Below are 18292 nucleotides of genomic sequence, written 5' to 3'. Positions count from 1 at the left end.
GTCCAAAAAAGGACACACAAAGAAAATGCTATAAAATCATCATATATCAATATTTTTTTCTGCTTTTTTTGCATAAATCTCTTAAACCACTTCAGTTCTGCTCAAACCTACCAAATGTTTATTAGTTTTCGGGATTTTAACCCTTTAAATGCCAGTTTGAAGACATGTTGCCTCTTGTTTTATTAAAAAAAAAAACAAGACAGAATATGAGATATTTCCCACATAATACATGATTGAGGGATGTGACATTGTTTTATATCAGAGTCTTTTATATCAAGACCTTTCTCAAAACCAGAATATGATCAGGGTGACTTTTGAACACTGGAAATAAATCATGTACTCATCCCGGCAGTAGCCCCCGTGGCACTCAAAATTTCCCTGGAATTTTCTAGTTTACTTTGATCTTTTATCTGAGAACATTTTTACACAGCGATTTACTATTCTACTATTCACATGTTGACCTGCTGACATCAGTTTGGTGTCCTATTTGAGTTTCTGTTACTGGTACTGAGTATATAGTTGAGTATATAGTTGCTCTGTCTGAACACAGTTAATGTTGCTGTTTTCTTTCGTGCTTTTATCACAGTTTAACTACCTGCTGTACATTTAAACTTAAACGCATTCTGCTCATAAATACACACAAGCACAAACAAATAAACATTTTTTGATATTCACCTTCAAAATAAGAGTCTCAACCAGGTAAAAAGAACTTACTGGAGGTTCCGTTGGGCAGCTCTACCGCTACAAACACACACACACACACACACACACACACACACACACACACACACACACATATTCACAGTATATATTGACAGAAACACAAAAAACACCATCTCCAAGAATGGGATTAACCTTCAAAATAAAAGTCTCAACATGGTTAGAGGGAATTATTGGCTCTGTTGTACAAAACCTTATGCACTTTATACTGTCAAACACAGAAGCACAGACACTTTCAAAATTAGTCTCAAAAAGGTAAGCGGTAAGGTAGGTCATAAAAGTTTGATCTTAGAAGCTATCGTCTATATGGGGATTTAGTGGTATAGCTTTATTGCAGATCAACTTCTGTTAGGGCATGTACATGTGTATATATATGTCTTGCTATGGTTATGGGGACAAATTTGGGTTTGAAACCATCAGTGTGACGTCATTTTGGCCAGTCTTGACCACTTCAAAAGCCTTTTTGAGGGACAACTGCAGTGACTGAGGTTAGTGTCAGGATAAGTCTCTACAACATTGTATTGTAATGGTACTATTTTATGCAGTTAAGCGCAAGCATACGGAAGTGATACAAAGATCTCCATTCAGTTCCTGTGAGGTGTCAGAGACTATTGTTACGTATGATGCGTTACAACCCCACGGCTGTATATGTCCCCGGGAAAGAGCTTGTAGTAGCAGATACACTTTCTAGACATCCACAAGCAGCTGTTACACAAGAAATTGCAGAACTGACAAGCGAAATACAAGCCTACGAGGAAGCAGTTCTCAAATCATGGCCTATCTCACCCACTAAACTGGACTTGGTCAAGCAGCAGACCCTAGAGGATGCCGAACTGCAGATGGTCCAACACTATGTGCTGTCAGGATGGCCCAAATACGCAGTCAAGGTGCCAGACAAGGTAAAAGCCTACTACACCTCCAGACGTTCTCTCACAGTGTCAGACAACCTAGTGTTGTACAACGATAGAATAGTAGTGCCGGAAAAGATGAGGCCTGAGATTTTGCGAAGGATTCATGATGGACACCAAGGCATCGTGAAGTGCAGAGAAAGAGCTAAGTGTAGTGTGTGGTGGCCCAGAATAAGCAGAGACATTCAGGAAATAGTCAGCACCTGTAAACACTGCCAAGAGTCCAAACCCACTCAGAAAAGAGAACCCCTGATTACCACTCCACTACCTAATCGCCCATGGGAAAGAGTAGCGGCTGACATATGTAAACTGAACACACAACACTACTTGGTAGTTGTGGACTATTTTTCACGTTACATAGAAATAGCCTACCTCAAAGACATGTCAAGTGAGACCACAAGAGCTAAACTGAAGAACATCTTCTCTAGATGGGGCTGCCCAAATGAACTGATCACTGATAATGGTCCCCAATTCTCTGGGAGGGCTTTCATGCAGTTCTCTCAGGAGTATGATTTCAGACATATAACCACCAGCCCCCACTACGCTCAAGCCAATGGAGAGGCAGAAAGGGCCGTACAGACAGCCAAAAAGATTCTGAGACAGGCTGATCCCTTTTTAGCCCTCATGATCTACAGAGCGACCCCGTTACAGGCTACAGGCGTGAGCCCAGCACAGCTCATGCTTGGAAGGCAGATCCGTACTACGGTTCCAACATTGGAAACCAAGCTACAGCCCGTGTGGCCAGATCTCCAGCACGTGAGACAGGTTGATGAGAGAGTAAAACAAGGTTACAGACATGCCTACAATAACAGACATGATGTCAGACCTCTACCAGAACTCCAGTCGGGACTCAGTGTTGCTGTAAAGCTGGACAGCGAGAAAGGATGGACAAAGACAGCCACTGTCCTTAAACAGTGTGACTCACCACGGTCGTACTTAGTCCAAACAGACGGACGAGTACTTCGAAGGAACCGTCGTCATCTGAGACCCCTCCTCAGTGCTCCAAACACTTCTGAGAAGGGCGGAGAAGATCACATCGAGTGTGATGGAGAGCCGCACTCACCCGCTCCAGCATCCGACCCACCACCTGACCCACCACCTGACCCACCTCCAGTCACTGTGCCAGTGACTCCAGTACACATGACCTCCAGTGGTAGACTTGTGAAGCCACCAGACAGATATGGAGAGTATGTGAAGTAGTTAAATAATATACTGTGCTTAGTGGCAGAGTTCTGTTTAGAGACAAATTCATCAGAGACTGTTCAGGTGAACTTACTGCCACAGAGAGAAAAAAAAAAAAGTGTTAATGCATACAGATGTGATGATGTAAATTCATATTTGTCAAGAGTTAGTTTTGCTATCAATCAAGCATCTTGAGTTAGACTGAGTCACAGTAATTCATCCAGATGAAAGTACAGTAAAGTTCATTTTGTACATGTCTTAAAAGACTCAAAGTAAGGGTGATGTATTGTAATGGTACTATTTTATGCAGTTAAGCGCAAGCATACGGAAGTGATGTCCACAGGTAGTGATACAAAAAAAGAGGCTGGGAGTATTATTCCTACGCAACAGAAGTAGCTCAGGTACAGTTCAGTGAGTCTCAGTCCAGTGTTATGTTATGAGTGAATAAAGTCAACTAAGATAGACACTGCGTCCTGACGATATTTCTACATAACACTACAAACATGAAGGAAACTCAAAGTAACGTCTTTTGTACGGATTCAAATTAGGAGTAAATTTCACGCACCAAGCAGCAGGCATATTAAAAAAAAAAATTTCAGGAATTTTCTAGTTCTATTGAAAATTGTCCAATCTTCCCCAAATTTCACGTTTAATGTCTCACACTGAAGACAACTGCAAACTGATATGAAGTCATAGTCATAGCACCATGTATTGAACAAGAAGTAACTCCTGAGTTACAAATCATAATTTCATTTATATGAAATTTTCAGTGTCCGTCTAGACCAGTCTAACACACTACGATACTTGGCTGCTTCCACTGGCTTGCTGACGTGTGCAGGAGTGCGAGGGCCCGATCAACGCTGCTTGCAGCTTTAATTTTCCATGTTTCCCCAGTTTAATTGGAATTGCTCCATTTTTTAAATCCTTATGAATTGGTGTATCTTGTATTTACTTTATTTCATATTCATAAAATGCACTGTGTTGCCTTCATTGTCATTTTCTGGGCTATACACCATAAGGCAAAGGAAATAGTGAAAATGCCCATCACCAAGTTAAAATACTCTGATGGGTTTATATTTTCGGACTAAGAGTAAAAACTCCAAACATGAGCTTACTATCTAAGAAAACATGGAAAACTTGTAAGTATTCACTTTTGAAAAGCTGGTACCAGTGAATGTTTGGGATTTTTTTCCTAAATAAAATGGCTTAAACAATTTATAAACAATTCTAATTTACGCAAAATAATTTACTAACTGATTAGTGCTTCATTTCCGGAGTAGTGGTTGGTTTCTGGGTAGCTGAAAGGTTATGAAATGTTCCATGTATGCTCAATAGGGGACCAACAACATATTTATGCTTCGAGTCCACTCCAGAAGTTAATGTGAAGTTAATAAGTAAAAAACGTGGGCTTTTTTAAAATTCCAATTTTTTTTACTCTTGTTTAATTCGTTTTAAGAATCCGTTTTGATCTGTTCTAAATATGTTACTGTTATGCTAATGACAGCTGAGGTTTGTTTAATAATTATTTTCAGACTCAGATTTGCGTACACGAGCTCAGACCTGACGTGAGATCTGATCGTAGCTTCAGCTCACGTCCAAATTGATAAATGTCGAAGCTTGCGTGGAAACGGTCGTACGCACGGTTTTCTGCCGTTCGATTGATAAATGAGGGCCAATGAGTGCACATTGCAGTTGTTCAACTTACACCTGTGAACAGTTTCGAAACACACTTGCAACTTTGTCTCACCTGTCTGCGTCCAAGCTGTGGAACAGTCACATTTGAGCAGAGTCTGAGGACCGACGGACCTCCGAACTCACTCACACTGATGGCTCTCATCAGCCTGCAGCCCGACATGTCTGCTAAAGATGTAGCGATTGATTCACAAACTTAAAATCGGATGTCCTTTTTAAACACTCCGAGAACCGTGAACACAAGCAAGCGAAGCCACAGGGTTTTTTTTTTCGCTGCGATACCGCGAGTGGCCACTAGGATGGCTAAAGATGGCTGCAAGACTGAACGGCGGCACCGTGTCCAGCTCTCTGTAGACGCGTTCTGATCCAAACTTCATTAATCCGTTGAAACATTTATTCCGGTCTTGACGATGTCGCCAAAGATCTTTTCCCGAATAAATCGATTATGTTGGAGTTTGACTACCTTGGTCCAAACATGACGACACATCCGTTTACGTATCACCGACCCCCACATGAGTGGCTGAGCATTGACTTGATGTGCAGTGCTATAGAAAAGCCCATCCACATGAGCAGAGATTAGTGAAAGCCCGTCAGGATGACTGAGAATGCGGAACCAAGACCAAATGAAGTGACAGCGGAGGCTTCTTATCCAACGCACATCTTGGTCCATGCTCTGTAACTCATGTTGAAAAATACTGGGCACAATGTAAAGGATTCCTGTCAGTAAAATATCCGGACACACTGAGCGGACACCCTGAGCGGACACCCTGAGCGGACACCCTGAGCGGACACCCTGAGCGGACACACTGAGCGGACACCCTGAGCGGACACCCCGGTGACTGTGGAAGCCGTTAACCACGTTAGATCAAACCGGTGTCTCACTTTGTGTGACAATGGCAACAAAAAGCAGGTTTGTTCTGCACAGAGTGTTCAGTGGACTAAGAGCTCACACTGTTCGGGTTAGGAGCTCAGCTTTGACCTCAAGACACGGACGCTTCCTGTGGAGAGCGGATGTCAGACACCTGAGCTGCTCATACACACTCTACCAGCCGGACGCTCCCGCCACAGGTACCTCACTGAGTGGTTGATCATCAAAGGGCTTTAGCTTACCCTTATCAATGGACTAGTTGATTTGAGTTGTTTTCTTAGGATAGTGACTCGCATTAAGGGTTCTTCAAGTGCACCAGTAAAATGAGAACTGCATGGTATTTGTTTTAGTGCATTCACATGATACTCTGAACGTTACAGTTAACAGAGCTACAACTGCTCCAGGATATTCATGAAAATGTATACACAGTATTCATATGCTGGAAAATGAATGATAAAGTCTATACAATTTATTTGTATTTATGTAGAAATGTGGAATTTCAGTTTGATTTCAAATAAAATAAGAAAATGTTTGTCTTCATTGACGACAGGTCTTTAGGTCATTAAAATAGATAATTACAGAGTTTTTGCTATTGAGTGGGAGAATGTTTTTTTTCTTAAGTGCGAATGATACATTTCATTACAACCATGGTTACATTATATATTCATAATCTAAATTCTCAAATTGTGAGTTGTTTTTTCCTACTCTTGCCAGTGAAATAAAAGCATATATTTCTAACAGCGAAACAGAAAAATGAAATGTATCATATCTATGTCATTGGTGTTTAATGTAATCGTTGCCTATCGATGTCTTTTGTGTAGCTGACTTTACCTGGTCTCAAAGTCTCCTTGTTTACTTGTATAAATTTAATTCGCTAGTGCTTTACCTTGGTATTTATGCTATATGTTGTTTTACACACTAAAATGTTTGTATTCTGGCTCTCTGCAATTTTAAACTAATCTAACTCTGTTATTTTGTTATCAGGTCCCAGCAGTTTGTCATTCAGGAGTCACACTTGTGGAGAGCTGAGGTCACATCATGTAGGAGACACGGTGACTCTGTGTGGTTGGGTCCAGTACCTCAGGTATTACTCTGTTGCTCCTGTTTACACAATTACATATACATCAAAACATGTTTTTAAAGCTATGTAAGATATTGCCTTTTAACAGTGGCTATGTTGGAGTTAAAAGGTAACAGGATTAAGACTCTGCAGCTAGCTAGCGGCTCTGTGAGGCTTTACTTACAACAGGCACAGTGACACTTTGAGCTAAATGCTAACCTTACCATGCTAACATGCTAACAGTGAAGTTTACCGTATTTGCTATTTTATTTTAGCATGTTTGCATGTTAACATATCCTAATAAGCACTAAACACAAATTACAGCTATGGCTGATGGGAGTGTTTTTAATTTTGCAGACAAAGTATTGGACAAATTATAATTCTGACCTGAAGATGACATTAGATGGAAAGTCAGAGGATTACCAAAGTTATTACAATTCATTCCATTAATGTATAATGTCTTCATAGCAATACATCCGGTAGTTGTCACAAAGTATTACTCAAAGCCAAAAATGCCAACTTCATGGTGGCACCAGAGGAAAAGTCAGAAGATCACCAAAGTCATCAGGATTCATCATCTGGGAACCATGAATGTCTGTTCAAAATTTCACCACCAGTAGTTGTTGGGATATTTCAGTCTGGACCAACTGACAGACTGGCATTGCCATCCCCAGAGCTGTGCCACTAGCATGGCTAAAAGTGTGAACTTCACTGCCTCTTACCTGTGATGTCAGTAAACTGTACTTGGCATATTCATATTTAATCATTATTTATTAACTCAGCTCATGGTTTCTTGGACACTCACATTCACTGTGTGATTAGAAGAGTGAATCTTTAGTTACAAACTTTTCACTTTTGGCTCAAGCACTATCAGTGTTGCTTGTTTAACTCCCTCATGCAAAGTTGTGTTTAAACAATTTGTTTCTGCCTCCAACAGACAAGACCTGTTTGTCATCTTGCGAGATTTCAGTGGCTTGACACAAATTTTAATTCCTCAAGAAGAAGTAAGGATGAAAACAGCTAAACCACACAAAATAGTCTCCGTATTTTATATATGATGATAATAATAATAATAATACACAAGAAAGTAAGATGAAGGTATGCTATAAATCAGAAACTGTTCCTTTTCTTTCTCTGTTTAAGTCTGCAAGTAATTTGAAAGCAGCGCTGTGTGACCTAACAGCTGAGTCTGTCATCAAGGTTACAGGAACTGTCAGACGACGACCAGCAAGACAGGAGAACAAGGTGTGTGTGTGTTTATGCATAATATTAGACAATGACTGGCAGATACTTTTATTCATATGAGGACATTCAGTTCTACTGAACCGTAGAAAGACACCCTTTTCTGGAAATAAGGAGGAATGTGTTGAATGTTCATTTGTGGCTTGCATCTTCAGAGGTTTTAAAAGTCTGTCACTGTAAGTCTCCCTTCAGACAAAATTGAGACATCAGTACCACCAACACCATTCTCTATTCTATGAGGAATGGATTTTATGTCTCCTATTATTATTTTTAGTTTTACTTCTGTTGTGTGGTTAATCATCCCTAAACATCTCTTTTCTATGATTTATAATTTGATTTAAGGATGTTTATTGGTGATGGACATTAGATGATGATATCCTAAGTTACACTGGATCTAAAAATATGTGTATCATGTTCAGATTTCAATAAGTTATGGCTCTGAGAAGGAGAGTGAATTCTGAGGCAACATGGGGCCACTGGGTAGTAACTGCTCCCATGAGCTGTGTCACAGTCACTGCTGCAGCTCCAACTGATGATTGTGTTGATGAGAGAGCCAAATCATTGAGACAAACTACAATAACGACTGTAACAATTCCTGTTGTTTTTAGAACAGCAGCCTGCACCTGTCCCTTTCACCTTGCACAGTATCTTTGGCTCACATCTTGTGATGCTCGCCTCATAGTTGGCCTCTGTTGTTAGCAGAGCAAATATTTAAACAATTCATTTATCATTCAGAGTACTTTGTCTTCTCATTCTGCTGTGTACATGCCAACAGGGGATGCCAACAGGAGAAATAGAAGTACTTGCTGAGGACGTGGAGGTTTTCAATGTGTCCCGCATATTACCATTTGAGATTAAAGACTTTGTCAAAGTAAGTGATTTATCTTACACGCTTGTGCACCATTTTACTTTTAATTGCTCTGAGCAGGTTATATGATTTATTATTGTTAATAATCATGATCAGTTTTGTTTTTATTCCGTCTTTGTTTGTCTTTTTGATTATACAGAAATCCGAGTCTTTGCGGATGCAGTATCGCTACCTGGACCTGAGGTCCTCACAGATGCAGAAGAACCTCAGACTGAGATCTGAGCTGGTGATGAAGATGAGAGAATACCTCTGTAATGTACACGGTATGGAGAGAGGGATTCATTTTCTCTGTCTTTTTAATGGTAATGACTGCTTGCCACAATATTAATCACACATGTGCATCCCATTTTATTTACACATTGATGAAATGAAAATGCTCTCTCTTAACAAAGGCAAATTCATCCTGTGATGGTGCCTTTTTATCAACGTATAGCATACCTTACATCAGTGAAACCGGCTCTCATGCCAAATTGCACTTTAATGTTATCCCGGTCAGCCACATTATGTTGGAAATGTATATACCTGGCTGACATACGGATGATCCCGTCACATACAGCTGGCACAGCGCAGCTCAAGCAGCTCAGTACAAAGTTCCAAGAGGATTGCTCGAGGAGATCTGAAATGGCTGATAAACCAGTCGTCAGCATGGCATGGTCTCTAAATACAGTTTCCCTGCTAATTCTGCCACTAGCTATGTCCTCTAACAAGGCCAAAGCTGCCATGGTTGTGTATTGCATCCTTTTGCACATGCTTTTATGTCCACTTATTTAAGTGCATGCAGATGGATGTGTTATTGTCTCCATGTGTCATAAGGCCCTATGCTATACAAAAAAAATTAGTTTGAGGAGTAATCATTTTCACATGTGTCAGACGGACTCGTAAACCAGTTCCTAGCTGTTTTGTTGCCGTGAATGTGAAAGATGGCGCACACAGGGTTTTTGTGCATGAGCAACGTTTGCACATGAGGCCCCAGGAACAGAATCCAGTCCATTCTTGCTGTATTATCTGATTGTCACAGTGTGTGTTTTTTTCTAATTTGCAGGTTTTGTTGATGTGGAAACTCCTACTTTGTTCAAAAGAACACCAGGGGTAAGAAGGTCACTTTTACTACATGTTGCAATGGAAACACACAAAGAATGGAAGAATCTAACATCAAGACAGCTAACACATTCTGATGTAGATTCTTTTGTATTCCAGGGAGCCAAAGAGTTTGTGGTGCCTTCCAGAGAGCCTGGCCGGTTCTTTTCCCTGCCCCAGAGTCCACAGCAGTTTAAACAGCTTCTCATGGTGGCTGGTATTGATAGGTGGGTACACAAAACTTAATGTTTTTCCACTAGTTGCCTGACTGAGGCTTGCACTTTTACAGAGAGACCATTACCTCAATTCTCGAGGTGGAATAGCTGTCTAGTAATCGGAAGGTTCCGGGTTTGATCCCCGGCTCCTCCAGAGACGCATTGAAGTGTCCACAAGTAAGACCAAGACCAAGCACCATCAGTGTGTGAATGTGTGTGTGAATGGGTGAATGAGACATACATTGTAATCTGCTTTGAGTGGTCAATAGACTACTATAAACACAGTCCATTTACCATTCACTGTATTGATCAATATAGGATATTTATAGTATGTGCAGATTGTGAGAATGAAGCTGGAGTTCTGCTTCTTTAGGCTGCACATAAGCAAACATACACAGGTAGTGTATGGACACCACTTGTGTGTGTTTCTTTTATACTTGTACAAAGTGGGAGTATAATGTACATGTACATGTGTTGTGAGTGGGGAGTGCAAGCACTGCTGTCACCAACCGGGGTGTTATAACACTCAACAGGTCAACTGCAGCAAGAGCACTGTTACTAACAGTAGGCACAAACCCAGAGCGAGTTTGGAGCAGGGAGCAAAGACACAGCCCTCACCAACAGAACATGAACAACCAAAACACAAGGACCGGCGTTGCTTTTATCCATTTATTTTTTTAATGTTTATTTTAGCCAAGAACCTTCTTGCTATTAAATGTAAACTAACCCTTAGAAATGGTCTAGGATAGTTCTAGTCTACAATATGTTTATCAGAAGTAAGGATTTGAGGATTTTGAGAATAAACAGGTTTTTGTCACACCCCCTTGCCGTTGCCTTCTTTCCTCCAATTTCCAGGTGAGGTGCAGTTCACAACCCAAACGAGCCCAATGCTCACTGACCAAGAGATAACTACCATCTTGCACTGAGAAAACAGACTTTAGATGAAAGTGTCTTCATTCATGTTTATCATTATATGTAACAGAGCCAGTGTTTTGATGCTTTGATTTAACATGCTGTAACTCTGTCTTTCTCCTCCGTCACTGCGGCAGGTACTTCCAGATGGCTCGGTGCTACAGAGATGAAGGCTCCAAACCAGACCGGCAGCCTGAGTTCACTCAGGTGAGGTGGGCAGGGAGGGAACAGGACAAAATAATGTATACACACCATTTATTATAAAATACTTCTTTTCAATTCAATTCAATTCAGTTTATTGTCATCATCCAGAGCAGAGCAACATACAGTGCATCCGGAAAGTATTCACACCCCTTCACTTTCCCCACATTTTGTTATGTTACAGCCTTATTCCAAAATGGATTAAATTCCTTTTTTTCTGATCAATCTACACACAATGCTCCATAATGACAAAGCGAAAAAGGTTTTTTAGAAATTCTTGCAAATTTAGTAAAAATAAAAAACTGAAATATCGCATGTACATAAGTATTTACACCCTTTGCTATGACACTCAAAATTGAGCTTAGGTGCATCCTGTTTCTACTGATCATCCTTGAGATGTTTCTACAACTTGATTCGAGTCCACCTTTAGTAAATTCAATTGATTGGACATGATTTGGGAAGGCACACACCTGTCTATATAAGGTCCGAACTATATATAAGGTCCCACTGTTTACAGTGCATGTCAGAGCAGAAACCAAGACGTGTAGTCAAAGGAATTGTCTGTAGACCTCCAAGACAGGATTGTATCAAGGAACAGATCTGGGGAAGGGTACAAAAAAATATCTGCAGCATTGATGGTCCCAAATAGCACAGTGGTCTCCGTTATTCGTAAATGGAAGAAGTTTGGAACCACCAGGACTCTTCCTAGAGCTGGCTGCCCAGCCAAACTGAGCAATCAAGATTCTCTGGTCTGATGAAACCAAGATTTAACTCTTTGGCCTGAATGCCAAGCATCACGTCTGGAGGAAACCAGGCACCTCTCATCACCTGGCTAATACCATCCCTACGGTGAAGCATGGTGGTGGCAGCATCATGCTGTGGGGATGTTTTTCATCGGCAGGTACTGGGAGACTAGTCAGGATCGAGGGAAAGATGAACAGAGCATGTACAGAGATATCCTTGATGTAAACCTGCTCCAGAGCACTCAGGACCTCAGGCTGGGGCGAAGGTTTACCTTCCAACAGGACAACGACCCTAAGCACACAGCCAAGACAATGAAAGAGTGGCTTCGGGACAAGTCTGTGAATGTCCTTGAGTGGTCCAGCCAGAGCCCAGACTTGAACCCGATTGAACATCTCTGGAAAGACCTGAAAATAGCTGTGCAGCGACGCTCCCCATCTAACCCGACAGAGCTTGAGAGGATCTGACAACAACAGTCAATGAAGTCACTTAAAGAGTTATTCCTGTACCAGGAGTCAAACCTGGGCCACATTGGTGAAAATCCTCACCGCTGGACCACATACACAGAGTAACAGAATTAGGTCTCAGTCTTCAGACCAGTTTTCTGATGTTCTGCACTTTAGTGTTTATTTTTCCTTGAGTATTACAAAACACCCTCCACCTTATTCATTACATTCATTAGCTGCATGTTGAGATGAATGATAATGTGAAACTGTGGTGCACTCATGTACACACATTTTCTTCTGGTCTACATTGTGATTAGATTGATTAGATGGTTTGTCCTGTTTTTCATCAAATTCACCTTTTTTCCATCATCCAGGTGACAACGTGGACGCCAGCCAGTTTACAGTCCTAATCAGTCTTATCTGAGTTCTCATTATGTCTCCCAGGTCGACATTGAGATGTCTTTTGTGGACCAGGCAAGTATAATGTCCCTAGTGGAGGGTTTGTTACAGTACTCCTGGCCTGCAGAGAAAGGTTTGATTAAGGTTCCTTTCCAAACCATGACATATGAAGAGGCCATGAGGGACTATGGTGTGGACAAACCTGATACAAGGTTCAGTATGAAGGTGAGTGATTGTGGTTTGTTTGACCTTTTTGATTTTGTTTATTTATGTCTCTGAGATGACTGGATATCAGATTTCTGGAATCAAGCTTCGGGGCCTAGCAGTCCCTGGCACTGGGGGTGAAAGGAACCTATTGTCTTGAAAAGATTATTATTATTTTGCTGGTATAATTGATTTTTGAGGGCTTTCCCATGCCTGAAAACTCATGAAAATTTGCAGACACACCTCAAGGCTGTCAAAAATTGCAAAAGTCAATAGTGATTGGGCTCAGGTGTCGCCGGTGGGCTCCATAGAGCCCCCAAACATAGGGCCATTGACAAAGGTGCTTGGATGTTTATGAAATGCAGTGGGATGATTGGATTGGATTTAATTCACATTTTAAAAAAAAATTTGCAGGACAGGAAATGGGCCTTTTTGGATTTCCTGCAGCAATTTTCATTTTTTTAACACTTTTTTGAAGCGTTTAGGATGTTCAAAAACTCTTGCGCTCATGTTTATACCAATAGCACCCCCTAATGCCTTTTGGCATTTTTGAGCGGCAAGGGGTTCATGAAAACTCAAAAACTTTGCACATGCATCAGATTCGATTACAGTTATGGGCGTTGGCCATGGTTGTGCCAAATGGCTCAAGGGCATAATATGTTTCACTTAGATGTATGAAAATTGGTTATAGGGTCACAAGGGTGGCTCGGGCCAATCCCAACTGACATTGGGTGAGGGCGGGGTACACCCTGGACAGGTCTCGAGTCTATAACCAGACTGACATATAGAGACAAACAACCATTCACACTCACACTCATCTACAGGCAATTTAGAGTCAGCAAGTAACCTGCATGTGTTAGAACTATGGGAGGAAGCCAGAGTACCTGGAGAGAATCCATGCTGGCGCAGGGAGAACATGCAGATTCCACACAGAATGACTCCAGCCAACCAGCACATTCAAACTCAGAACCTTCTTGCTGTGACTACCTAACTAAAAACTAAAAAACAATCTTGCTGATAAAGGCAGAAAATGCTCTTCAGGTTATTATCACCTGTGTGTTCAACAGGTTATGAATGTCTGTTGGAGCAGCAGTGTTGTTGGCTATTTAACCATCTTTCAACACACCTGTCTGAATACCTCTCTTTCTTCTTAACTGTCCAGCTGACCAACCTCACTGAGGTTTTCTTATCCACGGAAATTGAATTCCTCAAATCAGCTCTCAGCCAACCAGGAGGCTCCATTCAGGCCATCTGTGTCCCCAGTGGAGCGGTGAGAGGAGAACATTTCCTATGGCAGAAAATACTTTATAATGTACAGAAAGTGGTGTTTGGTACAATAAAGAGACATGATAACTAAAAGAGCTAACAGAAACTATGTTTTATAATAAACAGATTTGCATATATCTAATATCTATCTGTGATTTTGTGTTTGACTACAGAAACTTTTCACTGGGAAAGATTTGGAAAAACTGAAACAAACAGCCAAGACTGAGTTTGGACAGGTAGATTTTGTCTTTCCACTTCTTTTCATGCAACTCTATCTAGTAGATGTTCAGATATTTTAGTCCAGAGTAAAGTGGTGGATTGATTTACAGACACTGACATTGCCATCCCTAGAGCCATGCTTCTAACATGCTAAAATTGATATCATTATGCACATGAAAGTGATATGCAAAATCCTGCCAAACATGCTGTAGAGAAGAAGCTTCACTGCTCTGTGCAGCCTAAACAAAAACACAACTTTAGAAGCTTCACAAAGGTTTATTGCAAGGGTGAATTTTACAGGTGTAATAATATTGTGTCCACGCCCAGTGTCCCCTCATTGTGTCTTTTTTCTTCTTGCATGTTTTGCAGGAGCTGAGCATGCTGCTGGTCAGAGCAGACAGGACATTGAAGGCTCCCCTAAAAAAGCTGCTGTCTGCCTCTTCCACAGAGCAGCTGCTGAACAGGACTGGAGCCAAACCTGGAGACCTGCTGCTGATGGCAGCCGGTTCCCTCCACACTGTGGTAATAGAATCCTGATCACACTTAGGTTAGGTTAGGCTGACAAATGGAAAAAATAAGCAGTGACAGATAGAATTGTAAGAAACCTCATTATACAATTCTCTTCTTGTGTCCTCTCTCCTGTATCTTCCTACACCCCTGCTCTGCTCTCAGCGCCCGTTGCTGGGTAGTCTTCGCCTGCAGTGTGCGGAGCTGCTGGAGTCTCATGCCGTTTCACTACGAAATCTTTCAGCCTTCCACTTCTTGTGGGTTATGGACTTTCCTCTCTTCTTGCCAAAAAAAGATGAGCCAGAGAAGCTGGAGTCAGCCCATCATCCTTTTACTGCTGCACTGCCAGAGGACAGACAGTTGCTCTACACAGAGCCCCACAAGGTAGTCATGTATGTTCCCTCACAATCCACAATCCTTTCCATCACTCCCTCCGTCCCTCGGCCCATCCCTTTCTCGCGAAAGCGATATTTGGGTAACGCCTTGAGGGAATTTTTTTCAAATTTGGCACAAACATTCACTTGGTCAGCTTAATTTTGGTTGTCAAAGTTCAAGGTCACAGTGTCCTCACAAAACAAGGCGCAGCGTCTTAGCCAAATAAACTGGAAAAAATCTACAGCATTTTGGTGTCGGGCTGCAACCTCTTTAATTCATTGTAGGAGATGTGGAAATAATTGTCCACCTTATAGGGTGTAAGCCTCTTGTTTTTTTTAGAACAGACAGGGAACACTGAACACACATGACAACAATGGCAGGTATGAGCAAATCACATATACCAGATGAGATAAGAAGAAGAGAAGAGAGAAAGAAAAATTTAATTAAATTAAATTTAAAAAAAGGGGGGGGGGGGCACAACAGCATAGGACCTTACATGGACAGTTCTTAGAGTATTCACATTTTAGAAATTTCACATGAGTCAGGGAATACACAGCTAAGGCAATAAAACAGAATCATTACCAGGAAAGAGCATTAGGCATTCACAGAGGTGCAGGAGGGACGCCAGTCTACATTGCAATACCCCCTGCGTACTAAGTCTGCCGTACAGTCCGGCAGGTGGTTTAGGAAAGGCACCCACAACTTATTGAAAGACCTCTCATTCCCCTTTAAAACTGAACTCAAGTGCTCCATTGGTAGAGCTTTAAAGATTTCCCCATACCACTGGTTAACAGTTGGAGGTCTAGACTTAATCTAGCCTCATGCGGTTTATTTTCACTTTCCCAGGTGCGTGGTCAGCACTATGACCTGGTGTTGAATGGCTGTGAGATTGGAGGAGGATCCATCCGTATCCACAAAGCCTCAGAGCAGCTTCATGTCCTGAAGAATATCCTCAAGGTAAGTCATTTTACATTCGGCCAGTGGTAGGTTTCACTTTTGGAACTGGGTTGCAGCAATGATGATCATAACAGGTTTTGAAATGTATCTGCTGCAGGAGGATCCCAGTCAACTTTCTCACTTGCTGGAGGCTCTAGACTCAGGAGCACCACCACATGGAGGCATTGCTTTAGGTAACTCACAATAAAAAAAACAAAATTACTCACAATTCATTCCCCACAATCTGTAGAGCTTTGGGTCTGTGTCAGACTTATCTTTGCAACCAACTTAAGTTTTTCACTAGAATATTTCAGCTAGCAAAGAGCTGACACATGTCTATCAAAGGTGCAATGACAAAAACAAAAAAAAATTAAACAATTGCAAGGATGATTGTCACATACAAATTCACATCAAAGTTAATTTTAGTGTTTTCCATAAGCAGTGTAATATAATTTTGCATCAATGTGTTTTGCAACCCCCTGCTGGATGCTCATAAATGAGAAACTATAGAGTCAGTGGAGATGGTTCCGCTCTCTCTCTGTCCACTCTGGCTGCTAATGTCATCTAACAATGCTAATGTGTGACAAATCAAATTTTGTAAGAAAAATATCTGTAAATCAGCGAATACAATTTAAAGTGGCAGCAGTGCACTGAGCAGCTCATACAGTATGTACTGTAAATAAAATAAAAATGAAATAATAATACTACAACAGTATAATTAATCAGCTTAAAAGGTGTAAATGATTGTATATCTATTAAGCTGTCTGATTGCTCATCCTTGCTCTTCTAGGTTTGGACCGGCTGGTCTCCATCATGGTCAGGGCTCCCAGCATTCGTGACGTCATTGCCTTCCCCAAGTCGTTCCGAGGTCATGACATCATGAGCCGCTCCCCTGACTTTGTATCTGAGGAGGAGCTGAACTCTTACCATATCTCTGTCAGATGGCCAACAATGCTAGGAGGAGAAGAGAGTGAGAAGATACAGAATGAAGAGAAATAGAGACATTAGAGGAAAGGGTGATGCCTTCTCAAATCTTTGTAACCCTGACAACAAAGGAAAGAGGATGATGAGACAGAGGTGAGCAGACCACGACAGCCTATGAAAGACTCAGCTGGCTGGCAGAGACAAGGAGGAGGACAGAAAATGAGGAGGAGGTGATGTTGTGGCTAGATCTCAGTCTGTTACTTTGAAATGGAAGAGAATAGGGAACATGGAAACAGCCACAGTGCCCACTTTTGAAATCAGAGAGTTCAACAAAGAAGGAAACCTTATCTCACTGATGAGTTGGATCAGACTCACTGATGGTGAAAGACACTATAATGGTGTTTGCGCCCAGACCAACACTTCATATAATCAGTCATTCTTTAATAAGAGAAAGTTTTCAATTTCTACAATTAAAAATTAGTAATGGTTCAAAGACTCTCCCTTCCTTAAAACAGGCAGGGCTGTAACTCGAATTAGAGCTGTTTGTATTGATTCCTGTCATGTGCTGCTCCAAATGTTTCAGAGCATTCTCCACTTTGACAAGAATAAAACTGTGGAAAAACCCTTCAAAATGTGTATCGTAAGTGTATGTGTGTATTGGGATCCAGAGCAAGTTTAATCATAGTGGTGGGTTTTATCACCAATACAATCATAGAAGCTTTTATCACACTGCAAGTCTTTGATATGTAGTGCAATGCGTGGTGTAGTGTGGTGTGCGCCCTAACCATACAGCCATCAGGTCGCCCATCACCAACTGTTTTAATATGTGATTAATGTTAGTCATTTTTCAATCAAAACAACTGTAGCCAAACCTGGTTCCCTTTCACCAATGTGAGGATTTGCTGCTTTTTTCTTCATTTTATACAGTATGATTGTAAGGTGAATATCTGGGTTTTAGATAGATATTCAATGACATCACCTTGGACTCTGGGCTGTTTTGACAATTTTCTGACATTTTGTTGACTGAATGATTTTGATTATTGGATAAAATTGGCAGACGTATCCCATAAAGAAAATAATCAATATTTTTCTGTCTCCAGAGATTCCTGCCTCCGTTCTACCCCTTGTCGGGGTGGTGTATTTAAGGGGGAGACAGTTTTTCCTTTTTAGTGTTTTTTTACTCAATGTTTTATAAAGTACAGTAAGATTCCAAACAGCTGAATCATATTCCTGTCAAACAGCTAACTGGGGACAACGACAACTTAGTGATTCTAAAGGTAATGATCAAAAATACACAAAAACACATTTAGACAAGTATTATCTCTGAAAT

General features: G+C 41.2%; 2 protein-coding genes across 2 annotated transcripts in view; one reads left to right on the top strand and one right to left on the bottom strand.

The window, feature by feature from the left end:
- The window catches only part of cryz (crystallin, zeta (quinone reductase)), a 24988-nt gene extending 20065 nt beyond the window's left edge, over positions 1 to 4923 (bottom strand). Inside the window, exon 1 of the mRNA XM_023398231.2 lies at positions 4558 to 4923. Coding sequence (XP_023253999.1) covers positions 4558 to 4665 — 108 coding nt within the window. The 5' untranslated portion in view covers positions 4666 to 4923. The remainder of the gene's footprint in view (positions 1 to 4557) is intronic.
- A 143-nt stretch (positions 4924 to 5066) lies between these two features.
- On the top strand, positions 5067 to 17594 carry dars2 (aspartyl-tRNA synthetase 2, mitochondrial). The gene is made up of 17 exons (XM_023398230.2): positions 5067 to 5570; positions 6355 to 6454; positions 7368 to 7434; positions 7574 to 7675; positions 8448 to 8543; positions 8680 to 8803; positions 9583 to 9629; positions 9738 to 9844; positions 10882 to 10951; positions 12577 to 12756; positions 13898 to 14005; positions 14175 to 14237; positions 14590 to 14742; positions 14893 to 15111; positions 15949 to 16059; positions 16157 to 16232; positions 16829 to 17594. Exons 1-17 carry the CDS (start codon positions 5396 to 5398, stop codon positions 17035 to 17037), a joined length of 2007 nt encoding a protein of 668 aa, XP_023253998.1. The 5' UTR covers positions 5067 to 5395; the 3' UTR covers positions 17038 to 17594.
- Positions 17595 to 18292: the final 698 nt, after the last annotated feature.

This window comes from Seriola lalandi, unplaced genomic scaffold (genome assembly GCF_002814215.2).
Source record: "Seriola lalandi dorsalis isolate HSWRI2012SDOR001 ecotype SW California unplaced genomic scaffold, Sedor1 jcf7180002054981, whole genome shotgun sequence".
In the NCBI taxonomy this organism is placed as follows: Eukaryota; Metazoa; Chordata; class Actinopteri; order Carangiformes; family Carangidae; genus Seriola; species Seriola lalandi.
Note: the sequence above shows the minus strand (reverse complement) of the source record. Positions and strands in the feature narration are given on the sequence as shown.